General features: G+C 42.2%; 1 protein-coding gene across 1 annotated transcript in view; it reads right to left on the reverse strand.

Moving 5' to 3' along the window:
* The window catches only part of cacng7 (calcium voltage-gated channel auxiliary subunit gamma 7), a 52,661-nt gene that overhangs the window by 768 nt on the left and 29,630 nt on the right, over positions 1-22,263 (reverse strand). Inside the window, exons 4-6 of the mRNA XM_062957244.1 lie at positions 17,173-17,313; positions 15,003-15,148; positions 1-8,624 (exon numbers count right to left, since the gene is read on the reverse strand). The exon at positions 1-8,624 is cut by the window's left edge and continues 768 nt beyond it. Of these exons, the coding sequence (XP_062813314.1) occupies positions 8,367-8,624; positions 15,003-15,148; positions 17,173-17,313 (545 nt within the window). The 3' untranslated portion in view covers positions 1-8,366. The remainder of the gene's footprint in view (positions 8,625-15,002; positions 15,149-17,172; positions 17,314-22,263) is intronic.

Raw genomic sequence — 22,263 nt, forward strand, 5'->3', positions numbered from 1 at the left:
CATAAGGAAGTGAGGCTTTAAAAGAGGGTTTTCAGTCTTGAAGTCCTCATGGGCCACCTTTTCTCCTCGCTTGCAGGGATCCTACAATTTTTAACATCTCGTGGGAGTGAAGGTTAAACAGGTGTGGTTCTTTCAAGACCTGGAAATAGCGGGATGATTAAAGTCTCGCCTTTTTTCTTGGCATGCACCTACGAAAAGCCAGGAATGCCTGCCCCACGATGACAGGCTAAAGAACACTTTATTCATGGTTACACATGGAACATTTTACCTTCACTGCATTGAGGTTTTTCCCATTTGACAGGCCAGAACAGCTCAAATACCAGCTTGTCAAAGCTAGATTGCCATGCCTTGAGGAGCGGCAGAGGAGAAAATCTTGTCATCAGTCATGGATGGGATTTTTGCTAGTACCTTTAGAGCAAGAATGTGTGGCCCTCTGGATGCTGTTGGATGGCAGCTCCCATCATCCATCAGAAATCACTATGCTAATTTGAACTCAGAGTTGGGAATTCATCACATTGTGGAGAGCCACACTTTCCCCAGCCTTGTGACAGCATTACCCCTTCTGAAAAAACAAAATGCCTGAAAATGTTGCTGTCTGAGGCACAGGGCAAGATGACATCTCCTACCTTCCATCTACAAAACTTAACTTCAGTGCTGATACTATTGAGGCAAGGTTCTCCATTGCACCTGAGAGTAGGAGGCCAGGTTGAGTAACGTACAAGTGTTTTAAGAAAGTGCTCAGTCAAGGGACTTGGTTGGGGACTATCACTGCTCAAACATTTGGAGCCGGACCTAAAAGTAGAATGGGTTCTGTTTCCATGCAACTCATGAAGCAAGAATGGGGAAAACAGGCCACCCTTTTTTCAACCTCGAAGACCCTCCCTCCTATCAAGCTCTGGACCAAATTGCTCCCCAAACTGCTATATTGTGCTTCTGAAGCCCCTCTCCCAGTGGTGGGTTTACTTGAACACCTTCTACCCATCCAAAACATCCTGAAATACCCCAAGTCACATCTGGAAATTAGACATCTAGTCATTTCTGGATGTGAAGCCCCCAATGGCACAATTGGTTAAACCTTTTAGCTGGCAGGACTGCTGACTGACAGGTTGGTGGTTCAAATCTGGGGAGAACAGGCGAGCTCTGTCAGCTCCAGCTTCCCATGTGGGGTCATGAGAGAAACCTCCCACAGGATGGTAAAACATCAAACATCTGGACATCCCCTGGGTATTGTCCTTGCAGACTGCCAATTCTCTCACACCAGAAGCGACTTGCACAAAAGTTGCTCCTGACACTAAAAAAATTTCTGATTTTTCTATCATTTCTAGTTACTTTGGGGTGTGATTTTCTGTTGAAAACTGCTACCCACTACACATCTGGGGATGAGTTGGCCCCCACCTTGACTGCTAGTGCCCATCCCTGTCTTTAAGGCATAGGGATTTCTCAGAAACATAACTGCCAACTTACTTCAAAATAATTTGCTACTTTCCCTGTTTCTGTATGGGCTTTTGTCCTTATCTCAAAAGAATCACAGCTCAGCACTTATACACAGACATATGGGGGGAAAAAACAGAGAGGGCACATGCATACTTTCACTTAATGGCTGCAAGTGTTGACTATGTGTGTATGTATCAGCCTTCAAGGATCAGATTCCATTGATACAAAAGATTTTCTCAAAGGAGATGGAATACACAAATTTAGAGCTTAACTCACCGGAGGAGTTAAGCACTGAAGTGGGGGAAGAAGGGCCATTTATACCCTGAGTAATGTAAAAGGAACTCTGCAGTAAGAAGCCCAAGTGACTTTGTCTGAGGTGATCCCTCAGCAGTCCGTGTGCTGAGAAAATTACCCATTGCCGCAACTCTTAATGGACAGGCTTTTGTGTCTTGAAGAGCTGCATAACTCCCAGCCGATCTCTCCCTTCCCCCCATTGCAGCATCTCCAAGAGATGAAGCAGTTCAGCTTTTGGATTTTTGCCCTTTTTGCAGCATTTTGAAGGTAACAAGAGAATGCCTGTGCAAAAGGTAGCGACTTGAGAAAAAGTAGGGGAACATAACCTCCAACTGTTCTGATTTGGCAGGAGCACTCCTGATAAATCTTCTGTCGTGCCACTTCTTCAGCTGCTTTTAAAATGTCCCACTTTTCCTCTCCTCTTTCCACGTCTCCCCTTTGCCCTCTCCTTTCTTTACTTTTTGCAAACTGAGTTCAAAGCTCAAAACTGGTTTGAACTTAGTTAATAGGGGAGAAGACAGGGATGTACCTATCCTTGCCCTTTCCTATAGACTCAGAAAAGAGCAAACAGTTACAGTATGTCCTAGCTTCTCTTTTCTTCCTCAGCAATAACTCTTGCCATCTTGACCACATTCCGATGTTGCTTGGCCATGCGTGTGCCAGTTTTCATCACTGAAATTTTGGAGGGTACGGGGTAAGAGAGTCTTAGTCTAATAGAAGCTTCTAGCACACTTTATCCATTCATGATCTCCTTGGCCTTGTCCTATCTCAAACAGCAGAGCCCTTGGAGGTGCAGTGGGTTAAACCCTTGTGCTGGCAGGACTGCTGACTCAAAGGTTGGGTTGCTGGCCTGAAGGTTGCCAGTTTGAATCCAACCCAGGCAGAGCGCAGATGAGCTCCCTCTATCAGCTCCAGCTCCATGACAGAAGGCTCCCACAAGGATGATAAAAACATCCGAATATCCAGGTGTCCCCTGAGCAACGTCCTTGCAGACGGCCAATTCTCTCACACCAGAAATGACTTGTAGTTTCTCAAGTCATGACTGACACACACAAAAAAAATCCTCAAACAGCGAATAGCTCTATTAAACTCAGTGGTGATTATTACTTCTGATTAGGCATGCAAAGGATTGTGCTGCTAGGCCAAAAGACGGGATGAACTCTGTTTCCCGGACCCCTATTGGCATGGGTCCCCTTCTGGCTTTTTATTTATTTCCTGCAGAACTCAAACTCTACGGCTCCACTTGTCAAAGTGAAAAGGGACACTTCCTGGCTCTATGAAGGGAAGTAAAATACATCCCTGTCAACATTTCACAGATGACAACCAGAACAGTATAGCCAAACAACATAACATGAAAAGGCGAAAAGGATATGGGCAGAGCAAAAGTTATTAATGAGAATGAACACACAAAGCTACACTGTTCCAAGAAGAGAAAGTGTGGCATTTATGAACTGCTTAGGAATATCTGAGCAAGATTCCATCTCTTGTTCTCCTCTTCTTTCTTCTGAGGTAACTGAGTGCAAACTAGTTTGCACTTTGAACTTAGCTTGCTGCAACTGAAGTAAGGACCTCATCACAATAGAGCTTGGATCCACTTTACATCCACTTTAGGGAGGGGCCTTTAAACAGCTCAGCCAGACAGGTCCTGGGCCTCTCCAAACTACAAATCCCAGAATTCTGCAGGAGGCAGAAACTGGATTTAAAGTGGATCCATGCTTTGGTGTGATGAGACAGCAAGATAAGACAAAGGTGTAAAGTTGGAGAAGAAAGAAACTGGGACATTTTAAAAGTGGCTGTGAAAGTGACAACAGGATTAACCAGGGCCACCCTTGCCAAATCAGGCAGTTAGAGAGTAGGAAACTATAGCATGGAAAGCTGGCAATTTTTATTTCTGTATCTGCCAAGTTTATTTGGAAATGGCAAGAAAGGGAACCAAAAGCCAGTCCAGAACCCGGTGCCTACAAGACTTCTGCCTTGGTTGCTCCAGTTCTGTGGCTGTTGGGCGACTTCCATTGCCCCTTGGACCATCCCCTCTCCCTCTTTTTTTCACTGTCTGTTCACTTAGTCTATTCCAAACTATGAACAGTTGTCACTTTCTGCAATGTTTGAAATTTTGGGACTTAGGAAAAAATTAATATGGAGGAGCAGAATTTGTATTGGGGGGCAATGTTCTCATCTACCCCACCCGATAGCTACTTTCCATCTCTGCATTATTTTTAGTCCTGCGGGAATGTAGAGTCCTAAACTGTAGGGATATTCTTTCAAGCAAAACAAAACAATAGGCACTCTCTTGCAGTAGATGATTTCCTGCCCCCCCTGCTTACTTTTCACAAGAGAGGGGTTGGAGAAAAGGTGATGCTGCAGACAGACTACTAGATAAACAAGAATAAGTGTACACACAAATATGCACACATACATATGTAACAGAGCCAGTGCTGGATTCTGATTCCCAAAGCAATGCATGAAGGTGAACTTAACTGCAGCTGGAGCTGACTCAGCAGCAGGAGGAAAAGAAGGCATGTGGGAAAAATGAAACGGAACTTTTTTTTTCTGTCATAAGCTGATTCAGCGGCATCTTTTCCTCCCATCCCTTTTCATAACCATGGTATGAGAGCAGTCGCAGGCATCTGCTCCTTACCCTTCAAAAGTCCTTGCTGGCTTCTCTTCCTCTTCCATTCCTATTGCACATGCATAAAATGTTTTGCACTCTGGTTCTAATGTAGTAAATGCCAAGCCAGGCTCAAACTGAGACAAGGAGTGCCTGCAGGCAGTCCTCACTCCCACTCTCCACAAGGGGACACATTTCCATATTGGTTGCAAATATAATCCCAATAGGGTATCACTCCTTCCTTTTTAATCTTCTAGCATGGCTCTTCCAAAACTTTTTACCTTGGAAATTAGACATTATTTTCACGTCTCAGGGAAGTTTTGCATACACATTTTTATATCTACGTCTAGAAAGAAGTTTATTTTTCCCATCACAATCTCTCATGGAATTCCACAAGGATGGTAAAACATCAAACATCCGGGCATCCCCTGGGCAACGTCCTTGCAGATGGCCATTTCTCTCACACCAGAAGTGACTTGCAGTTTCTCAAGTTGCTCCTGACACAAAAAGAAAAGAAAAGAAAAGAAAGCCCGGAATCCCCAACAACCTGGGAATCCAGAGAACTTTGGTTGGGGAAACCCTATTTCAATGTCTTGGGAATCTGGTTAGCCTGGTAGCATTGAAACTTTCCCTTTATTCTTTAGATGTGGAAGAGAGGAAAATATTTTCGATTTGCTAGTATGGAATGGAAAATTAGATTGGTAATAAGAAAGAAAAACAGTAAGGCGAAAATGTATGCCCGCCCCGGCTACAATGTAGGGTGAAAGGATAGACATCAAGTACTTTTGAGTTTGAAATTCCCCTCATGCTTGACCAGTGAGAAACACGTTAGTTTCCCCTTGCCCTCCCTACCTTTTGATATAACATCTCATTTAAAGGTATCTCCTAATTTCTTGTACCATTTATTTGTATCATTTGTATCCTATCATTTCTCCACCGCACACAATTTTCTCTCCCTTCAACCATATTGCTTCAGTTTAGCTTCCCTTTCACACCTCATTTTTTATCAGTCTCATTAGTCTCAAAATGCATTTCATGTTTCCTTTCTTTCCTGAGCCCTGTACTTTCTTGGATGAATAGTAGCTGGAACTGAGTAATACAGAAAGACAAGGAAAGGAAGAATTGAAAATGAAATAATTTTAAAGAAAAGCAAGGATGAAATGGGAATCTATCTGTTGTAAAACAAATCTTAACAACTTGATGAAATGTAGAAGGAAGGGGCAAGGACAAGAAAAACACTTGTGCATTCTAAATCCTTAGAGAATCATGGAAATCATGGGCCCGATATTTGTGTCACCCATTTATTTCGTGTTTCCGTTTCGTACCATCCATTTGGATGGCACGAAACGGTACACCCCTTCTGGTATGGAAATATCAGTGAAATGAAAGGGAAGTGGGAACAGTAACCGTTTGGTTGCCTGATTTTCGGCCCATTGGCGGCAATGAGCGGGCTTCCCACGCTCCCCTTCCTCTCCGTTTCAGGGCTAGAGGGTCTCACCATTTCACTGATCCTCAGGATCTCTCCAGCATTCATTTGAGTTGTTTGGGTTGGTAGGATAAACCCTTCTCTGATTCCGGATAGGCAAAACGCAGTCTGTGGCTCATTGATGCTGTTTTTGCAGCCCTTGACTCTTCTTCAGGCTTCATTATTATTTTAAAGGCCCTCCTGTACTTTTCAACACATAGTAACTTGGAAAGAGACTCTCTTTAAGAGAGTGTGTGTGTGGCTAGCAGGCCCAAAGTGCCTGTGACTGCCAGGGCTTGCCGCTGAGCTCCAAGCGGCAAGCAGAGCACAGAGTGCCTCTTACTAGGCTCTCGGCACTCGGCTGCAAGTCCTGGCAGTTGCGGGTTCTTTGGGCCTGCAGGCCACACACACACTCAAAAAGCCCATAGCTGCCAGGGCTTGCAGCCGAGTGCCCTAAAACTGGGAGGAAGGGGAGTATGGAAGCCCTCCCATGTTGGCCAATGGGATGAAAATTTTTGTTCATTCAGATGAAAGAACAAAACAGCTCATTCAAAAAGGCCCCGTTTCTGGAAGGAGCGCTTGAAAACAAAAATGGGGCCATATGAATTAAACAAACAGAAATAGATAGCAATTCTATACAAAAGCACAAGAGTAGTGGAAACACAATAATATAATGAGGAAAGCACAGGAAGATGGAAACTGGGAGATTTACAAAGAATGACTGAACAGACTGGAAAAACACAAATGAGTGTAGAAAGAATGGGTAGAAGGAGGAACTGGCAAGCAAAAGTGAAATGTATAAGAATGCAGAATAAATAAGAAGCCTTTGAATGCATTAAGAACCAAAGAGCGCAGGATTATAATACTGGGAGTAAAAATATATGAGGGAAAAGGGAAACAAAGAAGTTGAAATTTACTCTGTCTTGGCAAGCTGGATAATATTATATTCCTTCTCTCTTTCTCTCTCTTTCTTTCCATCCTTAGTTTTAGCCTCAATGACCCAAAGCAATATCACAACTGAAGGGAGCATGCTGGCTGAAAGGTCTCAAGTTTGTATACGTTTCCACGGGTACCATGCCATGAACAACTGAATTCGGGGTGAGAATATTTGAGGCATTGACGGCTGGAAGACAGTTACTTCCTCACCCCTCTATAACGGTGTTTTAATTGTCTCTCACTTGTGGGGCGGGGGGTATAAATAAAAATGTCTCTTCAAACAGGATGGTAGATTCTCCTTCAAACTGTTGTAGAAAGTAAATATTGTGGACAAGCCAGGAAGCAGAAGCAGCAAGAAGGCAAATGGTGTGAGGCATTGGGAGAAATGTTATACAAGACAGAGGGGAAAACACAGAGCAATCAGGTCATTTTTTTTTGACAGAAAGAGGCCATAGTTTAGCAAATCTAAAACGGTGTGGCACTTGCTTTTTGGAATTTAGGGGAAAATGTCTGAAGCAATAACAAAGACATAAAAAGGACAGTTGCCCAATTGGTCATAGCCGAGCACACCCAAATGGTGACCTGTTTATTTCCTGTCAGGATAGTTAAGATACAGAAAAAATGGTAAGGAAATAGTTTCATGCTAAATGTTGATTGTCCAAGGTTGAAATATTGGAAGTAATCAACTGGATAATTATTTTTGGAAAGGGCTAGATATCTTGAGATACATGAACATAGCAATAATCTCAGAGCTATGTCACAAACTAGAATGGTGAAAAAGAAAATACAGAAAAAGATGTGCATTTTGGGCCAAACTAAAATTTCTTGCCATCACCTAAGAAACGGGGATATAAAGTTAATTTTCTTTTTAGGCAGATATGACTGAAGAAATAGAGCCTTTAGGAGTGGAGGATGAATATGGCAAGGAGGTATCATTTATATATAGTGAGAAAACAAGACTTAAGCTCATAATTTCCTATCTATGTTGTTGAACTTGTTTTGACCCCCCCCAAAAGGTGGCCTGGAACCATTTCTGGTCAGAAATTGGCTTGATGTGGAAAATGACTGTTTGGATTCTTCTTTTCATGTACTGAATGATATAGATGGTTTTGGAACCTACTTCTCGTCAAGTCTTCTTTGAGGAGAACGTTGAGAGGGACAGAACATGCTAAATAAATGAGCCACTCCCTGCTAGGGTTTCCAACCACCTGAGTGAAAGGAGAGGTATTCTGAGGCGGCATAACCGAACTGGGAAATTCCACTGCTCTGTGGAGGAATGAGCAGGACATCTATGACCGAGTCTTTGAGGTGGGGTTTTTCAATTTGGTAGCCAAGTTTCCCAGCAGAGAGAAAAAGATCAGGACAGTTTCCAAGCAGGAATGAGGAGAGGAGGCATTGGCAATCTTAAAAGTTGGTTGAAGTTCCCACCAGCTGGATAAAGAAAAAGAGAAAGAGAGAGAAAGAGAGAAGACAATTTCTAGCAGAGCAGATGGTAAAGAGTCTTCAGAGAAGTGGGGGAAAGACGCCCCCACTTGTGTCTTCACAGGAGTCTCCTAGGCAAGTAGGGGTAGGACAATATAGTCTGCAAGCAAAGGCTGGCCCCCTTGTCCAGCATGTTCTCTGGTGCGTCTAGCAAGGTGAGGTGGATATGTGCATATGTTCGGGGTACTTGATCGCTGGTGGGTAGTTCTGAGTCATCTGGATGGAAACGTCGCTGGAGATGTCAGAGGGGCTGCGTCCGCGGTGCCACACTTCGGGGTGCAAGAACTGGCCTGAGTAGTCAGAACAGTCGCTCAGCCGTGGGCGGTAGAAGGCCGGGTGCGGACGGTACATTTCTTCCTCAGCGTAGCGCTTGGTGAAGAGGTAGACAGACATCACGCCTGCGCCCTGCAGAGGAGGGACAGACAGGAGGATCAAAACTGTGGCAGACCCCTTTATAATATACATCTGTTATAATATAAAATTATATCATGGTAAGGACTTATTAAAGTGATAGTACACCAGCCACCATCATACTTTGTCAGATAATAGGAACATCCATTTTTTCTGACAAGATATAGGAGTGGGCCAGCATACATACACTAGAGACACCAGATTCTGTCTGATCTTAGAAGTGAGCCATGGCTTACTGCTTGGATTGGAGACCAGGTGCTTTAGGCTAGACTATCTCTGAGTATTCCTTGCCTAAGAAAATCCAATAAATTAATGGAGTCACCATAAATTAACAAGTGATTTGAAGACACATTCACACATACATACCCATCACGTTTTAATAAGTCCTTATTATGGGATGATTTTACATTGCAATATCCTGTTTTGGGTTGACATACCTATTAGTTTAAATGATATGGACATAACTCAAGTTGCAATTCAAAGCATGTTTTGAATTGCTAAGAAAATTTGAATAGGGACTGTGGTGGCTCAATGGGTTAAACCCTTGTGCTGCTGAACTGCTGACCTGAAGATTGGCAGTTTGAATCCACGAGACAGGGTGATATCCCATCTTTTAGCCCTAGTTCCTGCCAACCTAGTGGTTCGAAAACATGCAGAATGTGAGTAGATAAATAGGTACTGCTTCGGTGGAAAAAGGCAAAGAGATGCTCCAAGCAATCTTGCTGGCCACATGACTAGAAGGTGACAACACAGGCTCCTTGGCTTGAAAATGGAGAAAAGCACCTCCCAAAGCCAGAGATGAGCACCACTCCCAGAAGCCAGAAATGAAAGGAGAAGCCTTGCCTTTGTTTGTGTTTGTGTGTCATGTGACTGTAAATGCATTTGAATGTTTGCCTATGTATGTAAATGCTGTAATCAGCTCTTAGTCCTCCATGGGAGAAGGGCAGAATATAAATAAAGTGTATTATTATATTATTATCAATGTTACAGGACAATCGTAGTGTTTATCTGTGTGCCATGTCTCTTTCATTGTACAGAATGAACAGTGTCTTGCACATGGGCCCACTTGGGGCTACCGACATAATGCAGACCAACTCCATTAACTGTTACAATTACATTACCTTTACTGGTACATAATGTCCCCATGAATCTACATTTAGTTCTCCACCCCCTCACACTAGGACAGTGAATCCTGTTTCAATACACATCTATTCTGGTTTCATCAGCTAGTTTGAGTTTATACATGAATTTGAATTCAATTTTCATCTTTCACTAGAATGTCCTTAAATTATTATATTTGTGTGCATTTCTTTATATGTTTTTTATTGTGTCAGAAGTGACTTGAGAACATACTGCAAGTCGCTTCTGGTGTGAGAGAATTGGCTGTCTACAGAGATGTTGCTCAGGGGATGCTCGGATGTATTATCATCCTGCTGGAAAGCTTCTCTCATGATCCTGCAAGCTAGCGCTGACAGACGAGAGCTCACCCCATCTCGCGGATTCAAACCGGCAACCTCTAGGTCAGCAATCCAACCTTCAGGTCAGCAGTCCAGCCAACACAAGGGTTTAACCCATTGTGCCACCACGGCTCCCTTGTTTATAAGTTAAAATTAGACATGCCTAAATTTAATTGTGTGTCTTATGTTTCGTTATGCACTCATGCCAATTTTATTTCATGTTGCAGTACATATCTGTGTAACCTATTCATTTCCTCTACTAACTGAGGAACCTGTACAGCCATTTCCATTCAGTGATGCCACACACACAAGTACTTTCATCCTAGATTATGGAAATTTACATCAAGTCAGGAGGAATACACAAAGGAAACTATACCCAACAGCGAAACTGTAAAGAAAGACATAACAAGTCAGGATATATAATGTTCAAAAAAGTAAAAAATTCCAACTACAAAATATACAAAATCATGTAACACATTTTATAACATCCAAAATAAAAACAAACAGCCTGACAGCTACTTTAAGACAAATATACATGAACCCCATTCTCAAAAAACAAAACAGATACCCACTAATGGGTAAGTGAACACAGATAATTTCAAATATAATGAACAACCAAACATGTGTTGACCAAATTCCATCTCCCTCAGCAGAGGCTAATAATAAAATTTTAATGACCCCAATTTTCATATAACACATAAATGACAATACCCTGCCTTTCAGCCCAAATTGTAATACACCAACACTAGTATATCAGTGGTGTCACCTGCAAAATAAATGAAAAAGTTAATTATTAAGAAGGATTTAAAGTTGTAAAAATGATTTTAAAATACATAATATTCAAAGCAGATTCACAACTTGAAAAACAACACAGGGTTGCTGTGAGTTTTCTGGGCTTTATGGCCATTTTCCAGAAACATTCTCTCCTGTTATTTTCCCCATATCTATGGTAGGCATCCTCACAAACTCTGAGGATGCTTGCCATAGACGTGGGCAAAACATCATGAGAGAATGCTTCTGAAACATGGCCATACAGTCCGGAAAACTTACAGCAGCCCAGTGATTCCGGCCATGAAAGCCTTCAACAACATTGTTAACAAATATTTATTTGAGATTATCATGGTTATAATGTGTTACATGAATTTGTACATCTGGAAATTTTAGAGACTTTTTAGACAATAATACACCCCAACTTATGATGTGTCACTTTAGAAATATAAAATAAGTATTTGAAAAATCTCCACCCACAAAGAAGTTGGTATACATATTCAGAGGGGTTTTCACAAGAGTTGAGAGAACCTGTGGACCACCAGCTGTGATGGCACTACAGCTTCCTTCATTCGTCAACATTGATTATGCTATCTTGGGCTGACAGACTGTGTAGTCCAACCATGATTGGTGAGCCAGACTTCTCATCCTGGTTCTAAAGAACCAATCCTAGACCAGAAGGAATGGATTTAGGCAGCCCTGGTCCTCAAATATAGGCACCCATTTGGTTTCTCTTCACTGAAATCCTTCCATAGTCTGTTTTCTCCACCTTTTGGACTACTGTGCATAAGAGTCAGGGACTGCTCTCCCCCCCCCCCAAATTCTTATTAAGTGTGAGTCATTCAAACAGTAATGCTGTTAATGCAAATTTCAAATTCATTCCTGCCACGTTGTAGATTCTCAAGGATTATGCTGCAGTGTAGTCCACAGTACGTATCAGGTCCTAAGCAGTTTGAATTTACTACACAGAAGTATAAGAGTCCTATTAGAAAATGGCTCTGATGATGGACAGCAGTCTTGTAAGGTAGCCTACTGTTAAAGATCACAGGCAAGCTTAAGGCTGGTTTTGATTCCAATATAAAAATACCCTATCACTCAAGCTGGAGAAGCAGCAATCACTTTAAATGATGTCGCAATGGGTTAAACCGCTGAACTGCTGAACTTGCTGACCAGAAGGTTGGCGGTTCGAATCCGGGGTGAGCTCCCACTGTTAGCGCCAGCTTCTGCCAACCTAGCAGTTCGAAAATATGCAGATATGAGTAGATTAATAGGTACTGCCTCAGAAGGAAGGTAAACAGTGCTCCATGCAGTCATGTCAACAACATGACTACGTGTTGTTGGAAACAACGTGTCTATGGAAAACACAGGCTCTTCGGATTAGAAATTGAGATGAACACCACCACCCCAGAGCCGAATATGAGCACCATCCCTCAGAGCCAGAAGGGGAAGCCTTTACCTTTATCTGTGTTTCGTTGTTTCTAGGCATTGAATGTTTGCCTTTGAGTTTGTGTATGCTGGAATTCGCCCTGAGTCTACTTGGGGTGATAGGGTGAAATACAATAAAGTATTATTATTATTGTTATTGTTATTCCCTCCCAGAACTAAATCCAAGACAAATAGAGTTCGCACTTATATGGAGAAGCCACATGTTCCACCAATTTGCATGAAGACTGGTTGCATATTTTAAACGTTCAAAATGAGTGTCAGGAGGATTGGATTCAAAATAGAACCGCTGAGATGTCCATAATGTGTCTTGGGGAGCCAAGTTTGCAATAACAAAAAAATAAAATAAAAATTAAAGTGACCTAAAGGGATATTTTTCCCATTCTACAAAGTAGAAAACAGAACAAAACTGCGCAATGAGGGATGGGCATATTCAGCAGCTATAGAAAGAGGCCAATTATGAGGGGTTTCAGAGACCAATCTTCTGGTCCTGGAACAACACATGCCAACACTCTCATACCAGAAAATCAGGAATGGCTGAAAATCCATTTCTGGTTTGGAAAAAAAGGCCAAATAATGGAGGTGGGGCAAACCTCCAGCCTATTTAACAGGCAAAGTGCTAATCTTGGAGGTTTCCAGAAACAAACAAAAATATCACTTTTTTTGGCTTGAAAGGGGAAATTGAGGGAGCTGCTAAGGGCTGTTAAAACAGTCTTGGCAGCTGCCTGTGGTCACACTTTATCTACTTTTCATGTGGAATGACAGCTGAAAAAGAAGAAAAATGGAATAAATGGGCTTCAGGGAGTGGGGTATTTTGCTTTGAGATGATGGTCAGCAGGAACCCTGGAGACACAACCAGATCTCATAAACTGCAATCCTCATGCCATAAAAACACAAAATCTTAGAGTTGGAAGGGGCTGCAAGGGCCGTTTTGTCCAATTCCTGCCATGTAGGAACACTCAACTAAAGCATTTTTTAAAAAGGCCCATCTAAAGTAGACCTCCAAAGATGAATAGTCCTCCACCCTGCAAGGCAATCTATTTCACTGTAGAGCAGGCATGGGCAAACTTCAGCCCTGCAGGTGTTTTGGACTTCAACTCCCACAATTCCTAACAGCTGGTAGGCTGTTTTTGAGATACAGAACATATGCCATATACCAGTCTTCAGTAGCTTACCCAAAAGAAATCATGACAACCTAATCTAAGAAACTAAAGCTGATGCGATCTATCCATCAGAGCCCCAAATAATCCTAGGAACAGGCCTAAAAACCAAGACATTGGGGTTTTTTTGGTTGGGCTGTGTTATTGTTACAACAAACTTAAATATGAATATTCCTAGAAACACCATGTGTATACTTGGTGATAAGATGGCCAGGTATAAATATGTGAGGGGAAATCATAGGGAGGAGGGAGCAAGCTTGATTCTGCTGCCCTGGAGACTAGGAAGCAGAACAATGATTTCAAACTACCTGAACATTAGGAAGAACTTCCTAACTGTGAGAGCTGTTCAGCAGTGGAACTCTCTGCTCTGGAGTGTGGTGGAAGCTCCTTCTTTGGAGGCTTTTAAGCAGAGGCTGGATAGCCATCTGTTGGGAGTGTTTTGAATGTGATTTTCCTGCTTCTTGGCAGAAAGGGGTTGGACTGGATGGCCCATGAGATCTCTTTCAACTCTATGACTCTATTATTCTACTTAGAAATGCTCTTCCTGTGTTCAATGTAGCTTACTTCCAATAGGTGTGTATCAAATTAATAGAAAGAAGCTACAATACGTATCTTAATATTTCTTAGTGGCTTGTCATTTAGTATACCTCTGTTTAAAATTCCAGTAGAAGTTCATTTCCATAGGAGTCTTAGTTGTCTAAGTTTACCAGATCTTGGTTCAGGGTCCTCACCCTAATCATAGGAGAGACTCGAACTTCCACAGCCTCCTCTTCAAAGGGTCTGTGCACACAAGGGACTCTTTATCCATCTTGGGCTTAACAGTATTTAAGATCAGAAACTAAAATGCAACACCTGCCTCCGCACTGACCCAGGGTCTGAGGTGGGGAACCTCACACCCTGGGGCTGAATCTGGGGTTTGTGGGATCTCAGTTTGTAGGGTTTCATCCATCTTAGGTAACAGAAGACTGGGTGACTTGGCAGGTGCTGAACAGACTGTGCTCTGGCACCACGAGATGCAGAGCCAATCTTAGGAAATGGGGCTACAAAGTGGAGTCCACAATATGCAAGTGTGAAGAGTAAACCACAGACCACTTACTACAATGCAACCTGAGCCCTGCCACATGCACTATGGAGGACCTTCTTATATCAACACCAGAGGAACTCCAAGTGGCCAGCTTCTGGTCAAAGAAAATCTAGTATAATGCCAAGTTTTAAACTTTGTGTGTGTTTTTAAAATACGTTATAACTGTATCCTCAATTCATTTCTGACACAATAAATAAAATAAATCAATGTTAGATTGATGGGTTACTACTGGCAGTAAGAGGTTTAGGCTAGAACTTAGAATATGATGATATTTTGGGTACCATCTTTTCCCCTTTGTTCCGATTATCTTCTCTGAGGCTGAATGTGGCCACCTTGGCCAAAACAGACTTCCACCTAAATCTAGTTCTTTCATTTCAGACTGCATGCAGATGTGTGTGTGGATCCATACATAAACGTGCTGTAAGCTGGAAAGCAAGGAACGTTGCCTTCTCTCCTGTACCTCTTTGAGCAAGAAGGAAGAAGCAGCAAAAGCGAAGGACCATCCGTAGCGGTACTGGAAATACTGCTCGGAGCCACTGGGACGGTTCATCACTTCATCATTGATGCTGGAGATGTACAAGACCAGGCCCACCACCAGAGAGAGCCCTGCAAAAAAGGACAGAGGGGGAAAAGGAGAGGGAGAAGGAGAGAGGGTTTATTATGTTACTCCTGTCAATGCCAAGGCAGGCATGCGAGGGTAGCTCCACGCACTGGGCTATATAACTGTTTCTTAGGCAAGAAAACAGGTGTATATTGTTGCGTTCAGCAGACCAAAGGAGGTCAACTGTTTCCAGGCATAGAGCCAACTCGGCCCTATCATGAGAGTGAGTTTGTTTCCTTAGGTGGCAGACACCCAAAGAGCAACAAGGTAAAGAAGGAGAGAACAGAGGGCCCTTCCACACAGCCATATAACGCAGAATATCAAGGCAGAAAATCCCACAATATCTGCTTTGAACTGTGTTATCTGAATCCACGCTGCCATATATTCCAGTTCAAAGCAGATAATGTGGGATTTTATTAAGCTTCTATCCATTCTATCTAAACCAAGGGTCCTCAAAATTTTATGCCAAGGACCGGTTCATGGGCCCTCAGACGGTTGGGAGGCTGGACTATAGTTTGCAAAAACATGAACGTATTCTTGTGCTCACTGCACATATCTTATTTCTAGTGCAAATAAACATGAAAGAACATTACAATATTTAAAATTAAGAACAATTTTACCCAGCATAAACTTAACAGTATTTCAATGGGAAGTGCAGGCCTGTTTTTGGGTAATGAGAGAGTCAAATTAATTAGAATTGTTGTTGTTGTGTGCCTTCAAGTCATTTCAGACTTGAAATAGTACAGAGGAGAAATATGGTCCTCTTTTTGTGTTTTGGCTTTAATGCCCAGAAAGCAAACACTTGTTTTCTCCACTGACCCTTTAGCCCGGAGTTAACTGCCTATCATTCAAGAAGTTATACATGTATGCGCTGGTATGTGCACATATTACATACCTCCTGCCATTTTTATAGGGTCTTTACACTAAGGGAGGACATTCACCCCTATCATGATAGTGTCCTCAAATTGCAGTCTGCTGATTTTGTCTAACATTGAACCGCTAAGGATTAAACTTACTCTTATCTACTTAATTCCATCTCGACTTCAAGCCTTGGGCTGGATTATAGTTCTTGGCCTTGATAACATGCAACAAAGAGAAGGCACGCGGGTTCAGTGCCCAAAGGCAAATTCAGCTGGTTTGGTGGCATAATGCTAAAGTTGAAAGAGTTACCTTGTTGGACGACAACTCCTCGAATCCTTTAGTCAGCATGGCTAGTGTCATTCAAGATATTTGGGTTTAGAGCAGTGGTTCTCAACCTGTTTACCAGCTGTTAGGATTTCAGGGAGTTGAAGGCCAAAGCATCTGGGGACCCACAGGTTGAGAAACACTGGTTTAGAGATTCTAGGCAATGCAGTCCAAAAAGGTAACATTTTTATGTTCTGATGTCCTGGTGTCACAGGCAGGCAGAGATAACCACTATGTTCAGACTCTAATGTTCTAATGTTTTGATGTTGATGTTTTATGCTGGTTTGTATGTTTATACTATTTTACTTGTTTTTCATTGGTTTAATTATGCTGTATTTTATTGTATGTTGAAACTGGGCTTGTCCCCATGTGAGCTGCCCCGAGTCCCCTCTGGGGAGACGGGACCGGGATATAAAAATAAAGTTGTTGTTATTATTATTATTATTATTATTATTATTATTATTATTATTATTATTATGCTACGTACAGTGGTATGGCATGGTTGGCAATGAAATTTCTCATGTAGGTGAGCTGGAAGTATAAATTGAAAGTATAATTTCCTATCCACTGTTCACTCCCTTATCCATGTTCCATCTAAACTTGCTCTGTTCATGGTGTTCACCAGAATGCTACATTTTTTTCATGGAGCCCCAGATTTTTCCCAACAAAAGGGAACATCCTGGTCCACCCCATTACATTTTTTCTTGATCTATGCTGTCCCAAGCAATCCTCAAAACACAAACACTCTTTGTTAGACAACATCTCTCCGAATCCTACAGTCATCGCCAACAAACAGACTCTGGTGAAACTGCCTGCTGTCAAATGCATCTCCTCCACACCTTACCAGAGAGGATGAAGAAGATTCCAGAAACGAAGGCTAGGATGGTCCTCTGGGGGCGGATATGTCCAATGTTGCTAATGACAAATGCTGTGAAGACGAGAAAGAGGCTGACCATGGGGAAAGGGGTTGCTGTGCGGATGGTTTCTGCTCAGAGGGAGAGGGAAAGATACAGAGAGGAAAGAAAAAAAAAAAGGGGGAAGAAGAAGTTGAACACCTTGAGATTAAATTCAAGTCAACTCAAACTGAATTCAGCTCAACTGAGCACAAAAGTCTAAGAGGAGTCAGTCCCAGAGATTGAATACTAAAGCTCAGCCTTATGACATAATAATTAATCAATAACTATAAGAGAGCTTTGTCTAAAGATGATTTCTGCCTACTGCCTAAGCAATCACAGGTAGTCTATATTCCTGGAAGGTTTTGGATGAGTTTAGACGTGGTACCCCATTGAATGGGGAGAGTACAAGTGAGTCAGCTCAGCAGAAAATATCACCACAAAAATCTGTGTTTTAAATGATCCCGAAACAACTCACCTCTACTCTCAGAACCAGGGAAATGCTTAATTCTGACAAACCAGGATGAAGCTTAGAACATTTCTGAGAAAATTTCATGGTTGAGCTTTGGTTAAAAAGGGTAATCGGGGAGCAGTATTCTGTGAATAGCTATTGCTTACTCATGAATGGGAGGTAGTTATCGGGATACGCAGGGTCCAAGCAGAGGTGGAAGCATAATAATAACATGGTCTTTAAACTCTGTCTTCTTCCTCCTCACAATAGAAAGGGGAGATGGTATATATTTGTGGCAGGTCAACACACTCCAGATAATTTCCAGATAACAAAAAGGATTTATTTATTTAATAAAACACAGGTATATAGTTTAACAGGAGCTCCTGATGGCGCAGCAGTTAAACTGCTGAGCTACTGAACTTGCTGACCGAAAGGCCACCGGTTTGAATCTAGGGAGTAGAGTGAGCTCCCGTTGTTAGCCCTTAGCTTCTGCCAGCCCAGCAGTTCAAAAACATGCAAATGTGAGTAGATCAGCGGGAAGGTAATGGTGCTCCCTACAGTCATGCTGGCCACATGACCTTGGAGGTTTCTATGGACAACACCGGTCTTCGGCTTAGAAAAGGAGACGAGCATCAACCCCCAGAGTCGGGCATGATTAGACTTAATGTCAGGGGGAAACGTTTATCATTACTATATTGTTAAACAATAACAGCGCAACAAAGACACCAAGTAAGCTTACACATGTTGCATCCAAGTGCAATAGCTTTACCTTTAATCAATTTGTCTAATCTCATTTAGGAACTATTCAGATTTCTAGTCATCACTACAACTTGTAATAGCAACTACACTGGGTCATAGCATTATGGGAGAGTGGGATTTGAAAGATATTATGAATTCCACAAGGTTTTCTCTGCCAAGGAATACCCAGAGGTGGTTTTCTGTAGCATTGCCTACAGCATTAGGTATCCACTGGCAACCTTCCATCAAACACTAGTCAGAGCTGACCCTGTTTAGCTTCCAAGATCAGATAGGATTTTGTGGTTTTGTGGTATTTAGACCCTGGTGCTACACATTGAGGACCTAATGTGGAGACTGAAGAAAAATGTCAGAGAATTCTTATCTGATAGGAACATTGCTCCCATTTTGCTCCCTTTATAGTGACAACATTTATCTCACTGTCACTCCACTGAAATCCCCAAATGGGGCTTTGAAATATACTTCCACAAAACACCGTGTTTTCTAGAACACACAATTACTGAAAAATTTGATTTCTTTTTTGTTTTCAGTGTCCTCAAACTATATGCTAGTTAGTTACTATACAGATAAGATGGTATAACTACTGCCTGTCATCTGCTATTTCTTTCCCCCCATCTCTTGTTAGTATTTGTATTGTTCGTTTCATAAAAGCTAATTACAGGTTAGGTAGCAGGATAGCAGGTCTACTCCTGCTGGGAAGATGCAGGTCTCCCCACTGAACTTTGCAGGAACTGCTAAAAACTTCTTCTCACATGAAAGGTATAGGTTTCCCTTCAAATTTTGCACTTGATATACCTACCAATTAACTTGGGGAAAGTTACTTTTTGACTACATCCCCTAGGAAACATATTTTGAGACATAGGTGGGTTGCTTTGGTGAGGCTGGGGGCCAGTTTTCATGCCTGGGATAAGCAACATTTATGCATTTTTCACTAAAACTCATCTAAAATGACATCCCAGAAACACTGAAAGTAAGCTTGCACATCCAGGTTTATGGATAATTTGGGGACCTAAACTTCATTCTATGGAATGATGATGATGATGATGATGATAATCTTTATTTGTAGACTGCCCTATCTCCCCAAAGGGACTCAGGGCAGTTTCCAACATATATGGCAAACATTCAGTGCCATTGAGGAAAAGACATATGCTGTAAACAAAATACATTGATTTTTTTTTTCGTGTCAGGAGTGACTTGAGAAACTGCAAGTCACTTCTGGAGTGAGAGAATTGGCCGTCTGCAAGGATGTTGCCCAGGGGATGTCCAGATGTTTGGATGTTTTGCCATCCTTGTGGGAGGCTTCTCTCATGTCCCCGCATGGAGCTGGAGCTGATAGAGGGAGCTCATCCGCGCTCTCCCCGGGTGGGATTCGAACCTGGCAGCTTGCAGATCAGCAGCCCAACCTTCAAGTCACAAGGCTTTAACCCACTACTCCATCGAAATAGAACACATCAAACAATATATGCAGTCTAATTTTAAACTGAATAACAAACAAATTAATCAAAGATGAAACTTAATATAACCCAAACAAACATAATTTATCACAGAGTAACACATCTGAAACTAACATTATAAAATGATGGGATGGTTTCCCACACCCAACAGGTTGAAATCAATTCCACTATCTAAACAAGATTTAGCATATCTAGGCAGGGGTGTATCGAGACATGTTAGACTTCCACCTCTCCATATGCCAGCGTGCATAGATGGATTTTTAGCAACTTTTTGAAGTCAAAGTGAGGGGGGGGGCAGCTTTTAGTCCTTTTGGAAGGGAGTTCCAGAGGCGGGGAGCGACCACGGAGAAGGCTCCTTTTCTTGTTCCCACCAGACGTGCTTGAGACGGGGTGCGACCGAGAGCAGGGCCTCCTCCATAGGGCTTTAAAGGTATTATTTAGCCCGGGAGCAGATCAGCAGCCAGTGGAGCTGCCACAGCATGGGAATCATCCTCTCATGATACGGCGCTCCAGTGAGTAACCTGGCCACCGATCTTTGAACTAGTTGCAGCTTCCGAACTATCTTCAAAGGCAGCCCCACGTAGAGAGTGTTGCAGTAGTCCAAATGGGAAGTAAACAAGGCGTGGACTACCATGGCCAGATCTGGCATCTCAAGGTATGGGCATAGCTGGTACACACCTGGGGTTCCAGGGTCAGTTATGAGTCCAGGATCACCCCCAGACTGCGAACCTGTGTCTTCAGGGGGAGTGTGACACCATGCCACACAGGCTTTAACCCCACACCCTGATCTGCCTTCTAACTGACATGGGGTACCTCTGTTTTGTCTGGATTTACCTTCAACTTATTAGCCCTCGTTCAATCCATCACTGAAGACAGGCACTGGTTTAGGAAGCTTAAGGTTTGTAGTTGGGTATGAGACTATAGCTTTCTGAATCAGAAAACTATGTTCCTCTCCTTAAAATACAAAATCCAGGATTCCATAGGATGCAAATAAAGTGGAACCATAGTTATAATGGAACCATAGTTATAATGTGTAGTTTGAAAGGACCCAGAACAATGAAACAAAGTCATCCTGTCCCATTCATGGTTTTTCAGTGTCGTCTTCAATGTATATTCACCTCGAGTTCTCCCACTGTGTCTGCTCTTTTTTTTCTCATCCAGAAATGAAAATTTACTATGGAAGGGAAACATGAAACAGGCGCACAATGGTTGCTAGTACTAGGAGTCCTCCATTTCACAAACACAAAGAGTCCTGCATCTTGACATAAGCAAAAAAAAAAAAAAAAAAACCCTCCGGCAAGTTATACAAAATAAAGTATCACTGAATATACCGCCATTGTTGAATATGCAGAGCTTGCCTTTCTCTTTGATTCTGAATATACCAGTATCGCTGAATATACTGGTATTGTTGAATATGCAGAGGTTGCCTTTCTCTTTGATTCAACATAGTAAACTCCCAGATATTTGGGACTAGAAGAAAGTTTTTTGAATGTGAATAAGCAGGCATATAAAATTATTTTGCTGGGGTTGTCTTTTCTTTAAAAATGAGCAAAGTTCTAGCTGGGCTCTTCCTCCCCTTACTGCTTCATTATACACATTTTCCTACTTTGTTGTTGCTGCGTGCCTTCAAGTTGACTCCAAATTATGGTGACTCTTTCATAAGGTTTTCTCAGCAAGACTGATTCATAAATAATGCAGCCACTTAGGGGATATCCATGGCTGAATAGGCATATGAACCTTGATCTACAAAGTTCTAATCCAACACAAAAAAACTCTGCGCCGCACAGGCTCTCTGCTTTCACTTGCAGGGATTTTTAATGCATTAAAACAGCTTGAAGTAGGATAATCCATTCTAACAAGTCAGCATTCTTCTACCATCTCATTTCAAACTCTTTCTTGCATACATGTATATCCAATAAGCATCTTGGCTGATGCCATCCCCTCTCCAGTAATATCCAGGGCAAGTTTACATAGATGTCAGGCTCACAAAACCTATGTATTGTATTTTTCAGGTTCCACTAACTGAACTGAAATAAAAACTAATAGCTAGAATTAAGGACAGGGGTACCTAAGGTTACCAATAATGAAAGGATCAATAATGAAAAGACCAAGGCAGTGACATCGCCAACCCATCTTCTATTCGGATATCAGCCAGCATGCCAACAACTTAAATCAAGAAATAGCTTCCTAAGATCAACAGAGATATTTGCAGGAACACCTCAGCAAGCAAGAGTCCAAAAGTGGCAGGCTAAAACCCGGAGGCTCAATCCATGGCTGATACCGAGAAACTCCTTCCTGGGCACACAGAAGACTGCACTACTTGGAAGGTACTGAACAAACTGCGTTCTGCCACTATGAGATGCAGAGCCAATCCTCAGAAA

The sequence above is a fragment of the Anolis carolinensis genome, chromosome 6 (assembly GCF_035594765.1).
Source record: "Anolis carolinensis isolate JA03-04 chromosome 6, rAnoCar3.1.pri, whole genome shotgun sequence".
Taxonomy (NCBI): Eukaryota; Metazoa; Chordata; class Lepidosauria; order Squamata; family Dactyloidae; genus Anolis; species Anolis carolinensis.